This window comes from Schistocerca nitens, chromosome 7 (genome assembly GCF_023898315.1).
Source record: "Schistocerca nitens isolate TAMUIC-IGC-003100 chromosome 7, iqSchNite1.1, whole genome shotgun sequence".
In the NCBI taxonomy this organism is placed as follows: Eukaryota; Metazoa; Arthropoda; class Insecta; order Orthoptera; family Acrididae; genus Schistocerca; species Schistocerca nitens.
The window spans coordinates 224,331,999-224,349,112 of NC_064620.1; the positions used below are offsets into that span (position 1 = coordinate 224,331,999).

The 17,114-nt window shown below is 39.5% G+C and overlaps 1 protein-coding gene across 1 annotated transcript in view; it reads right to left on the minus strand.

Moving 5' to 3' along the window:
• LOC126195399 (WD repeat-containing protein 26) overlaps positions 1-17,114 on the minus strand; it is a 161,331-nt gene that overhangs the window by 124,920 nt on the left and 19,297 nt on the right. Inside the window, exons 3-4 of the mRNA XM_049933993.1 lie at positions 9,123-9,182; positions 49-185 (exon numbers count right to left, since the gene is read on the minus strand). Coding sequence (XP_049789950.1) covers positions 49-185; positions 9,123-9,182 — 197 coding nt within the window. The remainder of the gene's footprint in view (positions 1-48; positions 186-9,122; positions 9,183-17,114) is intronic.

The following is a 17,114-nucleotide window of genomic DNA, read 5'->3' on the forward strand; positions in this document are numbered from 1 at the left end:
CAATTGTAAATATAATATTCAATATGTAACATGTATAGAATGCCACACCTGCTGAGCTTGTGTACACGTGCTGTATTGTGGTTTAGTGGGGTGAGCTCATTGCGCAATACGTGCAATGCATCCAAGACACGGCCATCTTCGAGGAACTCCAAATACTTCTGCTCCAGCAGTAGGAATTTCATCTCCTGTAGAATCAAAAGGATATAGTTCACAGTAGAGAGTATCAATCATATTGGATAGTATGGGCTGTGAAATTCCCAAACTAATTCTGAGGAGAAAACAATGTATCGGACAGTAACAAATAGTATAAAACCATCGTACATTTATGTTCAACTCTGATGAAGCATACATTGTGACATGTTTTCTCTTCACAGTTAAATCAATAATGGACTTAATTGACATAAAAATATGCAAGAACCATATTTTTATGTTTTGACACAAAATCAAATTTGCATTCTTTACATTTAATGCCAAGCCTTTAACACTAATGAAAATGGCAACAATGTATCATAGGCTGCACATCATACTAATGTATTGTATCACCCGAATATTTGTCATCTCTGGCATAAACAAGGCTATATCTCAGCTGGGTTGTCCAAAGTATGATCATGTAGGATATCAAGTGAAACTGGTGTCTGAATTGAGGATTTTTTGGTAGGAACAATGCAACATGTTATCCTGTATGGAGAGTCAGCATCAGATGTAGACCCTTACTCCTCATGTTGTATATTAATGACTTTGTGGACAATATTAATAGTAGCCTCAAGCTTTTGCAAATGATACAATCATCTATAAGGAAGTACTGTCTGAAAGAAGCTGTATAAATAATTAGTCACATATCAATAAGATTTCAAACTGGTACAAAGATTGGCAACTTGCTTTAAATTTTCAGAAATGTAAAATTTTACACTTCATAAAATGCAAAAACATAGTATCGCATAATGATAATATCAATGAGTCGCAGCTGGAATCGTCCAACTTGTACAAAAACCTGGGTGTAACACTTTATAGGGAATGATCGCGTTGGCTTAGTCATGGGTAAAGCAGGTACCAGACTTTGGTTTACTGGTGGAATACCGGGAAAATGCAATCAGTTTACAAAAGAGACTGCTTACAAATCACTCGTGGACCAATTCTAGAATACTGTTCAAGTGTGTGGCACCCATACCAAATAGGTCTAACAGGGGATATTGAATGTAGACAGAGAAGAGTAGCACAAATTCTCGCAAGTTTGTTTTACCTATGGGAGAGTATCACAGAGATGCTGAAGAAACTAAACTGGCAGGCTCTTTTCTCTCCTGAGAAAACCTACTTCAAAAGTTCAAGAACCGGCTTTAAATGATGAGTCTAGGAATCTACTACAAACCTCTATGTAGTGCTTACAGAGGGATCATGAGGACAAGGATAGATTAACTAAAGAATGCACAGATTCATTTAAACAATCATTCTTCCCACAGTCCACATGTGAACGGAACAGGAAGAAACTGTAGTAACTGGTACAATGTGATGTACCCTCTGCCATGCACTCTATGGGGATTTGCCAAGTATAGATGTAGATGCAGATGTAGGTATCACATCAAACTGAGCTTAGATGACATACATGGATACATCATTCCAAACTGCTCCAACTCCATCAACTGTAACGGCTGACAAGTGATGTCATGCCAGTCTCTTGGCAATCCATGATTACCTGTTTTCAGTGGGTGAGATATCTGGAAAACGTAATGGCCGGGCCAACAATGAAACACACACTGTATCAAGATGGGTCAAGAGACCACAGCTAACATGTAACCTCTCATCATCTTGTTTAAAGAAAATGTCCTGAAGACCGCGAAGACAGAGCACAGCCACCAGCCTTAACATGACAGAAATGTAACATCTGCTGTCCAAATAACCGGCTATGTGAATCAGAGGTGGTCATGACAATAATACAATTATATTAAAAAATAAAAAATGAAAAAAGCTATTATAAGGTTGATGGAGTTTCAAAGAAAACTCTGAAAGTTGTCCCTATTAGTCCACAACAATCAGTCTTTCCTTCTCATCCTGTCCGCTAAGACTTCCACGACCTGGGGTTCATGACCTGGGGTTCTGGTTGACTTCTCTGAACTGTACACTTTTCCTAAAGCTCTCCAGTTCTTTTTCTTCACCTCTTTTCTTTCCCCTGCAACTCTTCTGCCGGAAGAAGGTGCCACTAGCTCTGAAGGCTTGCATGAGTTAAACCTTTTTGTGTGTGTGTTTTCTCCTGCCCTCACTTGGTGTGTAGGTTTTTAATCTATACAGTTACATTATACTGTCAACAGCTGAATATTTTGCTATACCACCATGGGTAGTGGGAGTGACAACTGAATGAGATTTACCAATTCAGTCAGCTGCTGAAAAACTATCAACTCATTCAATTATAGTTTACATACTGGTTGAATTTTTCTTTCATTCTTTTGAGTGAGACACATCTACAGGACCAACCAAATGAAAACAACTGATTTAGGCAGTTGTAGTTTTACATATCATTGGATCATCATTCATTCAGTTTTCCTGAGTGAAAGCAGCCTATGGGGCAACTGAAAGAAAACAGTGCACACAGTCCATATTAACTGAATTATTCATTTTTTTTTCTTTTCAGGTAAAACCAGTCTATAGTTTTCTTGTCAGTTGAACCATGTATTCGTTCTTTCAACTGAAACCACTCTTTAGTATTTTGGTTGACTGAGCTGTCCATTCACTGCTCTGAGTGCACCAGTCTTTAGTATTTTCATTAGTTTAAATAAAGGACTGAGATAAAACTGGGATATACACACCCCTAGAGCATAGCTCTACTCTTGGGGACACGAAGGCATCTCAGGGGATATGCAAAGGTTAATATATGTGTTATACTTATTCATTTAACTAAATATAAAATATATTAATTCATCTTTTCATCATTTAAAACTGATTAATATACTGTATAAAAGAAAAACAAAGATGCTGTGACTTACCAAACAGGGAAGCACTGATAGATAGACACAATAAAAAACACACACACAAATTTCAAGCTTACGCAACCCAAGGTTGCTTCATCAGGAAAGAGGGAAGGAGAGGGAAAGACGAAAGAATGTGGATTTTAAGGGAGAGGGTAAGGAATCATTCCAATCCCAGGAGTGGAAAGACTTACCTCAGGGGGAAAAAAAGGAAGGGTATACACACACATATCCATCCGCACATATAACACCACGTATATGTGCAGATGGATGTGTGTGTGTGTGTGTGTGTGTGTGTGTGTGTACCTGTCCTTTTTTCCCCCTGAGGTTAAGTCTTTCCGCTCCCGGGATTGGAATGACTCCTTACCCTCTCCCTTAAAACCTACATCCTTTCGTCTTTCCCTCTCCTTCCCTCTTTCCTGATGAAGCAACCTTGGGTTGTGAAAGCTTGAAACGTGCGTGTGTGTGTGTGTGTGTGTGTGTGTGTGTTTTATTGTGTCTATTTACCAGCGCTTTCCCGTTTAGTAAGTCACAGCATCTTTGATTTTTATATATATTTTCCCCATGTGGAATGTTTCTTTCTATTATATTCATATGATTAATATACTGTTGTGGATTAAGTTGTTCCAGATGCAATTAACACGTAACTTGTTAAGCTGGTGTGTTATTAGGAGTACAAAGTTGAGTATGAAAGTTCCCTTAGGTATATGTGAAGATGAAAGGAACATTGTTAAATTTTAGCAATTGCTAGTAATCTGTTTTACTGAAACATGTCTATTAATTAAAAATCATTTGCATCCAGCCTCACATTCATTCAGCAATTTATTTGTATGAAAGGTAAATAACATTATGGGGAAAGTTACATTACTGGCTGTATAGATAAAAATCATACCCGCACACACAAACATGTTTATATTTTATGACCTTTGAAAAATAGCATGTATAGCATTTCATGGCCAAGAAGAAGTACTGCTGACATTCACGCATTTGTACTTCAATTTCATAGTTAAGCCTATCTCTAGTCATCAATGTGAACCACTTTGAGTGACACCTGGAGTCTCCATGGCGCATTCAGTTCTGAGGTGGAACCTTTTGATTGTTTTGGTACTGTTAGATCATTATTTTTGACAGAACTTTATTATTGCCTGTCATCACTGTTATTATTGTTCCAATATTTGTTTTTTATTAAGTACCAATAAATAGCTTTAAGTTCCTGTGTCTAAATAGGCATTAGTGTAACAGTGAACTTCGTGTTTGCATCAAAGTCCTGAAATGCTCAGAGGCATAGAAATGGAAGAAATCATATGACTGTATAAAAAGTTACCATCCAGATAAATTCTACACGATACACAGTATCTGTATGAATGATTCATATTCTGAAATTGTGTTAATTAAAGAAATTACAAAAAAATTGACACATGATGACACAAATTTCTCATTAAAATATCCCGACGAGTGAAAATATGTGCTTAAAATGCAAGTGATTAAGTCACGAAACAATTAAAGAAATCGTATTTTATATGCCTTCTGTTTACGTCACCTCAGCATTAACCAAATAGAAGTATTGGTGATGCGAGCAAACCAGTGGGCACACAGAGAAAGCTTCAATAAATTTAAATAAAAAAGTAACTGTTCATTTATTTAAACACAAATTTATAATGAAGCATAAGTTATTAACATTTTGAAATCAACCAATGCCAGAAGTACAAATAAATTGTAATTAAGTAAGAAAACACAAATTTTGAAAATACTAATTTTTTTTAGAAAAATATAATTTTTATTCCTCTCTCGTTGAAATAATAGTATTATTTGTCACTCTAAAAAAGTTAACAACCCTAGACATGGTACATGTATAATTGACAAGGCTGGAAAAGTACGCAAATGGAAACATTAAAAATTACAGAGTGGGTGAAAACATTTGTATAACTGATGTAACTGTCAGAGAATTGTGACACTCAGTTGTCTCACATTAAGTGTAGCCACTCAAACCCAGAGAGTGAGTGAAAACATTCATATAGCTGACATGGCTTAACAGACTAATTTCACTCAGTAGTTTTATCTGACAGAGAAAAACCAATGGAACAAAAAACAATCAACTTGTCAATCAATTTTTAAAACCAGTAGGATGTCCCATTGCTAACTGGAAGTGGACTGTACAGCTGAGGAGGATGGCAGGAAGCCTGGCAAGTGGCGTCCTTGTTCAGAGCCAAGCTAACAGCAAAGTTCCTGATGGTCCTACCTATCGTCCTGTGTGCATCATGTGACCCTAACATAAGTTACAGTCTCGCAGTGATTGTCAAAGATTACTCAGTTAATATGGTGGCACAGGGTGATGAGCGAGAGCACCTTCATTGGACGCCTTCCACCAACGCAGGAAAGCAGCTTATACCTTTTGACTTTCCAGCTCATATAACGCTAATTTCAAACCTATGTCACAAAAGACATTTATTAAGAGATCATAGTAGACAGGGCTGCAGAAGGTTGCTGCATCAACTGTTGGCATACAAGTGTGAAGAGATGGCAGCATTAGTAGTGATATCTAACATAGAAAATGCACATATTGCATACAGTACGTCACTGATATGCAATTAATTGCATACACTGTGGTCATCAACGTAATCCTGTCATGTCTACAATGTGTTACAATCTTATATGATATTTAACAACAGAACAAGGCTTTATAACATCAAATACAAGTGCTATGGACTCGGACCTTTCATGGTCAATATGTGGTAGCTTATCAGTTCACAGCATAGTACCTTTTGAAGACTGCATTTACTGATGTCTACTGTCAACCCACATAATGACAGTATTTTGCATCGTGTCTTTAGAAGTGTCCACTTTTCACTATTCACTTGGTTATAATCATATACAAGGTGTGATTGCAGGCTTTATACATCCAATTTTCAATTTTTATCATATTGTTGGTAGACACGTTCCTGATATAGGTTTGCATTTGCAGCTATTTTGAATATTTAGTTTATTGTTGACAATCAAATAGGTTATATGTTTTCAAGTGATCAGCAAATTATTACATTTGAAAAAGATGGATCAAAGAATTCACATTAAATTTTGCTAGAAAAGTGGAATAAAAGGCAGCACTGCATTTTAAATGTTGACTGTGGCTTTTGGCAATCTACTATGAATAAGACAAGAGTTTACGAGTGGTATAAACATTTCGAAGAGGATTGAGAAGACTTTGAAGACAACGACAACCCTGGACGGCCTAGCACATCAATTACCATCGAGAATGTGGAACATGTGAAGAAAATGGTTCCAAAAAATCACCATCAGAGGGGCTGCTGCTGATCCCAGCATATCCTTTGGCACAATGCCAAGCAATTTTTTTGGATGTTTTGGACATGAAACATGTAATAGCAAAGTTTCTTCTGATATTGTTAAATGTCAGATAAACACTGCTCAGCAATTGCTGAATAAAGCTGACAACAATACAGAGCTTCAACAGAAGGTCATGAAACATTGGTATACAGGTATGATGTCAAAACAAAGGCCCAATCATCCCAATTGAAACTGCCCTAAGAGCAAGACTCTTAGAAATTTGACAAGTTTGCTCACAAGTGAAAGTTGTTCTCTTGTTTTCTTCAATTACAAAGAGACAGTGTATCATGAATTCCTGCCTTATGGTTGTATGGTCAATGAGGAATACTACCTGGAAATTATGCACCCTTTACATGAAGAAAATGACCAGAATAGTGGCAAAACCATTAGTGGTAACTGTAACTCGATAATGTTCCTGCTCACACCTCAACTCTTGTTCACAAATTTGACAAAAAAAGGGTTATGTTGACTCGTCCATTGTTCCACTGGACATAGGTTGCCACCACCGTTGAAATAAAAACAGAATTGCTGAAGAAGCTGAACACCATAACGAAAAGTTAGTGCCAGAAGTGCTTCCACCAAAAGTGTATTATATCTGAGATGGATTACTTTAAAGGGTAAAAAATTGAAGTTGATTAATAAATACAGATTCTTTAAGAAAAACAAAAATTCACATCTCTTATAATATTTTCATCTTACTTTTCTTTCAAAAACACAATTTATTTTGCCTGTATATTGAAACATTTATCAGTTTTAAAAAGATGCAACAAAAATAAGAAAGGCTCTTTGAAAAGTACAAAAAAGAATACTCTAAAATAGACAGAGAGATCTGAGATGTCATTCATACTGTTTACTGTTGCTAACATGGCTTACATTAAAAGAACCCCAATTTAAATGTATACCCTAAAAATCACCAAGTATTTGGCAAATGGTGTTTTGTATTAGATATATTCATATTCTGGTAGCCTTCCTGGATAATGGATATGTTTGCCAAGGCATATACAGAGAAAAAAAAAAAAGTGAAGCACCCAAGACACGGTCAGATGTCAATGTAACTTTGCACACGAACAAACCGCTGACAGATATGTAAATGATGACTGGCGGAGATGCAAATGATGAAAGTTTGTAGTTCTCAGTTACAGGCAGAATAGCCACCAGAGTACATTAGTGTTTTTGATGTTTAGTATTGTTACCAGGTCTGGTAGAGTATGTAGAGGGTATGAACAGCATTATATGTTGAGTGATCACTGTGAAAAACATGAAAACACTATATGCTCCTGTGGGACAACATTATCAGCACCTGAAGGAGTTTGAAAGGTGCCTCACTGTGGGGTCTCCACTTGGACGGTTGGTTGAATTGAACATTATAGAGATCTGTGGAGCATTTGGATTTGAAAGTCAGCTGATGGACTGCATGGGAATGTGAGGGCAGGCATACTCATCATCAAAGTTCCAGTCAACCACATCTGACTGCCACAAGTGCGATCGCCATATTGTGCACCAAGCACATCATAATCCTTTCCTTCACATCTGCACCTGCAATCCAAGACCAAGTAATAAACTCCATGCAACATTCTGTATCATCCCACGCAACTGGTCAGAGACTAGCAGTAGCTGGACTAGAGAACTACCTCAAAAACCTATGCTGCCAATAACACCACAACACAAATGGCTGTGTTTAGAATGGTGTGTTGACTAAGAAGCGTGGACTGCTAACGAATGGCACTGCAATGTATTCAGTGATACAGCAAGATTCTGCTCTACATCGGTTGACCACTGTTGGTGAGTGTGGTGATGACATGGGGAGAAGTACCAATCTTCCAATGTTTTGGAGAGGCACAGGTCACAACTGGTAGCGATTGAGGGACCTCTGATGGCAAAACAGTATGTGAGGGACATGCTGCATCTCCATGGGTTACCTCTCATATGACAGTTTTCTGGTGTCATTTTTCGGCAGGACCATACTCGTTCACACCTGGCAGGTGTGGTGAAGTACTTCCGTGGTCAGCAAGATCCCTATATCTGTTCCTAATAAAACATTTGTGGAATCAGCTCAGACGTCAACTCCAACCAAATGCCAATATCCAGGATATCAAGGGGCATTTACAACTATGAACCACTTTGCCTCACAAGAGAATACAACAGCTTCCTAAGTGAATCAGTGTAGGCATTCCAGCCACAGGAGATGCAACGTCATACTGATAAGTGGTCTTATACGGCCAAGTTATTCGTAAATTTTTTCAACAATGTAATCACTGAAATAATGTCACATACCCTCTCAACTTGTGAAGTTTCATATCATTTCCTCCTCCCCTTCTGGGTGCTTAACTTGTTTTATTGGGCAATGTACTTATCACACAACCCAAAGTTCATGAGCAGCTTTGGTCACCCATAAAACTTTCTCCACTTTTTTTCTGTTAAGTACCAGTTCTTTCATATACTAATTTCTCTTCAAATCCTCTTGTTTTCTAACAACTGTTTTTAAACAATCCTCTATTCTCTTTTCTTTAAAACCTCTCATAGTATCATTTCTTCTTTACTCTTCCTTTCTTCCTTCCTTGCACATCAATAGTACAAGTAATTCTTGCTTTTCTGACTTTTACCATCTCATCTGCCATTCCAAATACATTATATCTAGTCTTCCACGCTCCACAAGAAAAATGTTTCATCTCATTTTAGTATATCCCTTAGCTCAAATATATTAAAACTGCTCCTTTTTTAACATACTGATTTACTTTTCACATCCAAACATACCACAGGTAAATGAACATACAAAATTTCAAAATTAATTTAAAATTATTAGGATGTAAAGGCACATTTACTCACCACAAGACACTGAGAAGAGCCTTCCAAAAGAGGTTTGAGCTCGTTCAGGTCATTGTCAGCCTACAAGGAAAAAAAAATTATGGAACAACAACAAAATTTAGCATTTAACACAGAACCTGGACACAAAGAAAAATCAATTAACAACAAAATTCCATGACATAAGAAGCAACATCAGAAAAATGTGATTCGTGAAGTTTAATTATTAAATGTTTCTGCAATGGTGTACTTCCATGTGTTCAGCTGAGTAGTTGTTTCTATTTTATGTGAAACATGGAAACAATAACATGACTGAACACTCAGCACCACACCATTAATCACACTGGGGAAATCCCAAAATTACTGAGAAGAAGGTGTTCTTGTATTCTCCATTTTTGGAATCAAAGCGTCCTTCGTTACTATATAGGAGAAAGGGCACTTCTTGCAATCTTCTTATATGTGAGAAACTTTGCTTCACCTGACCTCTGAACCTGCAAGCAGGCAGTATATTTTTCGGCCTTACTGGAACTCTTTATGGATACTTATAATAATCTGCTCCACAATGTCTTCCTCATAAAACTCACTCCTTTCCTTAACTTGGCATACAGTCCACACAACCTCCGAGTTGCCTAGAACTATACCTCATGGTGTCCCTTTATAAAGTGATATGACTACATGAAAATTTTATAATATATCTAAAAACCAAGATGATGTAACTTACCAAACGAAAGCGTTGGTACGTTGATAGAGACAATAACAAACACAAACACACACACAAAATTCAAGCTTTCGCAACCCACGATTGCTTCATCAGGAAAGAGGGAAGGAGAGGGAAAGACGAAAGGATGTGGGTTTTAAGGGAGAGGGTAAGGAGTCATTCCAATCCCGGGAGTGGAAAGACTTACCTTAAGGGGAAAAAAGGATAAGTATACACTCGGGCACACACACACATATCCATCCGCACATATACAGACACAGGCAGACATATGTAAAGACAAAGAGGGCCCAACCTCTTTGTCTTTACATAAGTCTGCCTGTGTCTGTATATGTGCGGATGGATATGTGTGTGTGTGCGCGCGAGTGTATACCTGTCCTTTTTTCCCCCTAAGGCAAGTCTTTCCGCTCCCAGGACTGGAATGACTCCTTACCCTCTCCCTTAAAACCCACATCCTTTCATCTTTCCCTCTTTTCTGATGAAGCAACTGTGGATTGCGAAAGCTTGAATTTTGTGTGTGTGTTCGTTATTGTCTCTATCAACGTACCAACGCTTTTGTTTGGTAAGTTACATCATCTTTGTTTTTTAGATATATTTTTCCCACTTGGAATGTTTCCCTCTATTATATTCATATGAAAATTTTATAATTTACACAAGTCTACAATATTATGCTGTTTATTTTCTTCCAGATGGTAAATTCCACTGGAAATGTTGCTTCTTTGTAAATACTTAAATGTCTTCATACATAAATTTTTTATAATAAATAATTCAAATCCTCTTTCATATATAAATTAACTCTTCATGAATAATTTTCATGGACTTGCACAAGTAAATTTCATTACACAAAATATTTCAGTTTAAAGGCTACATTTAAATTACATAAAAGAACTATTGCTAAATAATTCTCATTTACAAACCTACACTGATGTGACAAAGGTCCTAACGTTGTGTCAGACCTCCTTTTGCCCAGGGTAGTGCAGAAACGTGATGTGGCATGGACTCAACAAGTCGTTGGAAATACCTTGCACAAATACTGAGCCATGCTGCTCCTATAACCATCCATAATTGTGGAAATGTTGCCAGTGCAAGATTTTATGCACAAGCTGACCTATCGGTTATGTCACATAAATGTTCGATGGTATTCATGTCTAGCACTCTGGGTGGCCATATCATTCACTCCAATTGTCCAGAATGTTCTTCAAACCGACTGTGGCCCGGTAACATGGCGCATTTTCATCCATAAAAATTCCATCATTGTTTGGTAACATGGAATCCATGAACTGCTGCAAATTTTCTCCTAGTAGGCAAACATAACCATTTCCTGCTAATGATGTGCTCAGTTGTACCAGTCCATGTAAACACATCCCACACCATTATAGAGCCACCACCAAAATACACAGTGCCTTGTTAACAACTCAGGTTGATGGCTTTGTGTGTGTGTGTGTGTGGGGGGGGGGGGGGGGGGTCTGCGCTACACTCAAACCTTACCATCAGTTCTTACCACCTGAAATTGGGACTCATCTCACCATTCCACAGTTTTCCAGTCACTTAGGGTCCAACTGATATGGTCACAAGCCCAGTATAGGCACTGAACATGATGCCATGCTGTTGGCAAAGGCACTTGCAGTCACCTGCTGCCATAGCCCATTAATGCCAAACTTTGCAGCTCTGTCCAAACGCATATGTTCGTCACACAACCCACACTATTTTATAAGGTTATTTCAGTCAGTGTCTCTTGTCTGTTATCAACTCTATGCAAATGCTGCTGCTCTCAATCCTTAAATGAAGGTCATTGGCCAATGCGTTGTCTGTGGTGAAACGTAATGCCTGAAATGTGGTATTCTCGGCACACTCTTGACACTGTGGACCTTAGAATACTGAAATCCCCAACGATTTCCAAAATGGAATGTCCCATGTGTCTAGTTCCAACTACCAATCCATATTCAAAGTCTGTCAGTTCCTGTTGAGCAACCATAATCACATCAGAAACCTTTCACATGAATCACCCGAGTACAAATGAGAGACCCGCCAATGCACTGCCCTTTTAAACCTCATTTACCTGATACTGCCACCATCTGTATACGTGAATTCACTATCCCAAAGAGTTTTAACCAAATAGCTTCAGCAAAACTTGACAGACAAAGTGCAAACGGCCACAGAGTTGTCAGATATAGAAATCAGTGTGAATAATGTCATCATTGTTTTCAAATTAGATGTTGTGAAACACATAACAAAAGGAATGTCACTAGCCTCTTCTAGACATGCAATGACTGACACTACTGCTATGAGATACAGGAAAAAGAACAGCTAAGTTAGTTTTTGTAATTTTACAGCTAAATCAGAAGACTGACTTACAGTGAAGCCTTCCAAATCAGTGAAAAGAAACAGGAAATGCTGCAAATATGATAGTCTCTGTCTACCAGTCTCCAATAACATCAACACTCTGATGAAACAAAAGCATTTAAACAACCCAAAAAGTTTTAAGAAGACCATGAAGACATTGTAATACTTTGTTCAAGTCACGAACGGCAACTGTCAGGGCCTGTACAGACCTTTTTGGAAGTGATTACAACACAACTACAGCACACGTCACACTGAAAGCCACCTCTGCGCAAAGTAGTACTGTAATAAAGAAGAGTTACAACAGTAAAGAGGAAGGAAAATGTCTTCCATGTTGCCAAGAATTACAAAGTGTTACCGCATACAACAGTTAATAAAATTTCACTGCCAGTGAAAGATGGTCATACTGCGGTCTCAATAAGAGGATTAATCATTGTCCAGCAATGTTCAGGGCAAAGAAATCCGATGGAGGGTAAATCACAGTGGCTGCCAGGCATTAATAGAGAGGGGAGGGGAGAGCAGGGATGCGCAGAACATTTAAAAACTTAGCTGCCTTCTGCTGTGATGCAAACTATAGTAATTAATGATATGAATATAATAGAGGGAAACATTCCACGCAGGAAAAATATATCTAAAAACAAAGATGATGTGGCTTACCATACGAAAGCGCTGGCAGCTCGACAGACACACAAACAAACACAATCATACACACAAAATTCCAGCTTTCGCAACCAACGGTTGCTTCATCAGGAAAGAGGGAAGGAGAGGGAAAGACGAAAGGATGTGGGTTTTAAGGGAGAGGGTAAGGAGTCATTCCAATCCCGGGAGCGGAAAGACTTACCTTAGGGGGAAAAAAGGACACACACCCATATCCAACCACACATACACAGACACAAGCAGACATTTGTAAAGGCAAAGAGATTCGGCAGAGATGTCAGTCGAGGCAGAAGTACAGAGGCAAAGATGTTGTTGAAACACAGGTGAGGTATGAGCGGCGGCAACTTGAAATTAGCGGAGGTTGAGGCCTGGTGGATAACGAGAAGAGAGGATATACTGAAGGGCAAGTTCCCATCTCCGGAGTTCTGACAGGTTGGTGTTAGTGGGAAGTATCCAGATAACCCGGACTGTGTAACACTGTGCCAAGATGTGCTGGCCTTGCACCAAGGCATGTTTAGCCACAGGGTGATCCTCATTACCAACAAACACTGTCTGCCTGTGTCCATTCATGCGAATGGACAATTTGTTGCTGGTCATTCCCACATAGAAAGCTTCACAGTGTAGGCAGGTCAGTTGGTAAATCACGTGGGTGCTTTCACACGTGGCTCTGCCTTTGATCGTGTACACCTTCCGAGTTACAGGACTGGAGTAGGTGGTGGGAGGGTGCATGGGACAGGTTTTACACCAGGGGCGGTTACAAGGATAGGAGCCAGAGGATAGGGAAGGTGGTTTGGGGATTTCATAGGGATGAACTAACAGGTTACGAAGGTTAGGTGGACGGCGGACAGACACTCTTGGTGGAGTGGGGAGGATTTCATGACGGATGGATCTCATTTCAGGGCAGGATTTGAGGAAGTTGTATCCCTGCTGGAGAGCCACATTCAGAGTCTGATTCAGTCCCGGAAAGTATCCTGTTACAAGTGGGGCACTTTTGTGGTGGTTCTGTGGGAGGTTCTGGGTTTGAGGAGATGAGGAAGTGGCTCTGGTTATTTGCTTCTGTACCAGGTCGGGAGGGTAGTTGCGGGATGCGAAAGCTATTTTCAGGTTGTTGGTGCAATGGTTCAGGGATTCCGGACTGGAGCAAATTCGTTTGCCATGAAGACCTAGGCTGTAGGGAAGGGTCCGTTTGATGTGGAATGGGTGGCAGCTGTCATAATGGAGGTACTGTTGCTTGTTGGTGGGTTTGATGTGGACGAACGTGTGAAGCTGGCCATTGGACAGATGGAGGTCAACATCAAGGAAAGTGGCATGGGATTTGGAGTAGGACCAGGTGAATCTGATGGAACCAAAGGAGTTGAGGTTGGAGAGGAAATTCTGGAGTTCTTCTTCACTGTGAGTCCAGATCATGAAGATGTCATCAATAAATCTGTACCAAACTTTGGGTTGGCATGCCTGGGTAACCAAGAAGGCTTCCTCTAAGCGACCCATGAATAGGTTGGCGTACGAGGGGGCCATCCTGGTACCCATGGCTGTTCCCTTTAATTGTTGGTATGTCTGGCCTTCAAAAGTGAAGAAGTTGTGGTAATGAGGAAAGAGGTTTTAGGTAGGATGGCAGTTGATCGGCGTGAAAGGAAGTGCTCAATCGCAGCGAGGCCCTGGACGTGCGGAATATTTGTGTATTAGGAAGTGGTCTAGGGGTAGCATCTTTGATTCATAATCAAAATGTCTTCGGTCCTGGGTTCGATCCCCGCCACTGCCTAAATTTTGATAAATAATCAGCACTGGCGGCCTAAGACTTCCGGCATAAGAAGTCAGCCTCATTCTGCCAACGGCCTTGTCAAAGAGGGCGGAGGAGCGGATAGAGGTTCAGGGCACTCTCTTGTCCTAGGGGTGGGAAATTGCCCCTAAAGGCGGAAGAATCAGCAATGACCAACGACATGAGGATGCAGAAGGCAATGGAAACCACTGCATTAAAGACACGTAACGTGTATCCACAGGACATGTGTACTGTAATTGAAGAAGTGTCATGATGATCTCTCCATTGGCAAAAGATTCCGGAATAGTACCCCATTCGGATCTCCGGGAGGGGACTGCCAAGGGGGAGGTTACCATGAGAAAAAGATTGAATAATCAACAAACGGATAACGTTCTACGAGTCGGGTAGTGAAATGTCAGAAGCTTGAATGTGGTAGGGAAACTAGAAAATCTGAAAAGGGAAATGCAAAGGCTCAATCTAGATATAGTAGGGGTCAGTGAAGTGAAGTGGAAGGAAGACAAGGATTTCTGGTCAGATGAGTATCGGGTAATATCAACAGCAGCAGAAAATGGTATAACAGGTGTAGGATTCGTTATGAATAGGAAGGTAGGGCAGAGGGTGTGTTACTGTGAACAGTTCAGTGACCGGGTTGTTCTAATCAGAATTGACAGCAGACCAACACCGACAACGATAGTTCAGGTATACATGCCGACGTCGCAAGCTGAAGATGAACAGATACAGAAAGTGTATGAGGATATTGAAAGGGTAATGCAATATGTAAAGGGGGACGAAAATCTAATAGTCATGGGCGACTGGAATGCAGTTGTAGGGGAAGGAGTAGAAGAAAACATTACAGGAGAACATGGGCTTGGGACAAGGAATGAAAGAGGAGAAAGACTAATTGAGTTCTGTAACAAGTTTCAGCAAGTAATAGTGAATACTCGGTTCAAGAATCACAAGAGGAGGAGGTATATTTGGAAAAGGCCGGGAGATACGGGAAGATTTCAATTAGATTACATCATGGTCAGACAGAGATTCCGAAATCAGATACTGGATTGTAAGGCGTACCCAGGAGCAGATATAGACTCAGATCACAATATAGTAGTGATGAAGAGTAGGCTGAAGTTCGAGACATTAGTCAGGAAGAATCAATATGCAAAGAAGTGGGATACGGAAGTACTAAGGAATGACGAGATACATTTGAAGTTCTCTAACGCTATAGATACAGCAATAAGGAATAGCGCAGTAGGCAGTACAGTTGAAGAGGAATGGACATCTCTAAAAAGGGCCATCACAGAAGATGGGAAGGAAAACATAGGTACAAAGAAGGTAGCTGCAAAGAAACCATGGGTAACAGAAGAAATACTTCAGTTGATTGATGAAAGGAGGAAGTACAAACATGTTCCGGGAAAATCAGGAATACAGAAGTACAAGTCACTGAGGAATGAAATAAATAGGAAGTGCAGGGAAGCTAAGAAGAAATGGCTGCAGGAAAAATGTGAAGACATCGAAAAAGATATGATTGTCGGAAAGACAGACTCAGCATACAGGAAAGTCAAAACAACCTTTGCTGACATTAAAAGCAATGGTGGTAACATTAAGAGTGCAATGGGAATTCCACTGTTAAATGCAGAGGAGAGAGCAGATAGGTGGAAAGAATACATTGAAAGCCTCTATGAGGGTGAAGATTTGTCTGATGTGATAGAAGAAGAAACAGGAGTCGATTTAGAAGAGATAGGGGATCCAGTATTAGAATCGAAATTTAAAAGAGCTTTGGAGGACTTACAGTCAAATAAGGCAGAAGGGATAGATAACATTCCATCAGAATTTCTAAAATCATTGGGGGAAGTGGCAACAAAACGACTATTCACGTTGGTGTGTAGAATATATGAGTCTGGCGACATACCATCTGACTTTCGGAAAAGCATCATCTACACAATTCCGAAGACAGTAAGAGCTGACAAGTGTGAGAATTATCGCACAATCAGCTTAACAGCTCATGCATCAAAGCTGCTTACAAGAATAATATACAGAAGAACGGAAAAGAAAATTGAGAATGCGCTAGGTGACGATCAGTTTGGCTTTAGGAAAAGTAAAGGGACGAGAGAGGCAATTTAATCTTACGGCTAATAATGGAAGCAAGGCTAAAGAAAAATCAAGACACTTTCATAGGATTTGTCGACCTGGAAAAAGCGTTCGAAAATATAAAATGGTGCAAGCTGTTCGAGATTCTGAAAAAAGTAGGGGTAAGTTATAGGGAGAGATGGGTCATATACAATATGTACAACAACCAAGAGGGAATAATAAGAGTGGATGATCAAGAACGAAGTGCTCATATTAAGAAGGGTGTAAGACAAGGCTGTAGCCTTTCGCCCCTACTCTTCAATCTGTACATCGAGGAAGCAATGATGGAAATAAAAGAAATGTTCAGTAGTGGAATTAAAATACAAGGTGAAAGGATATCAATGATACGATTCGCTGATGACATTGCTATCCTGAGTGAAAGTGAAGAAGAATTAAATGATCTGCTGAACGGAATGTACAGTCT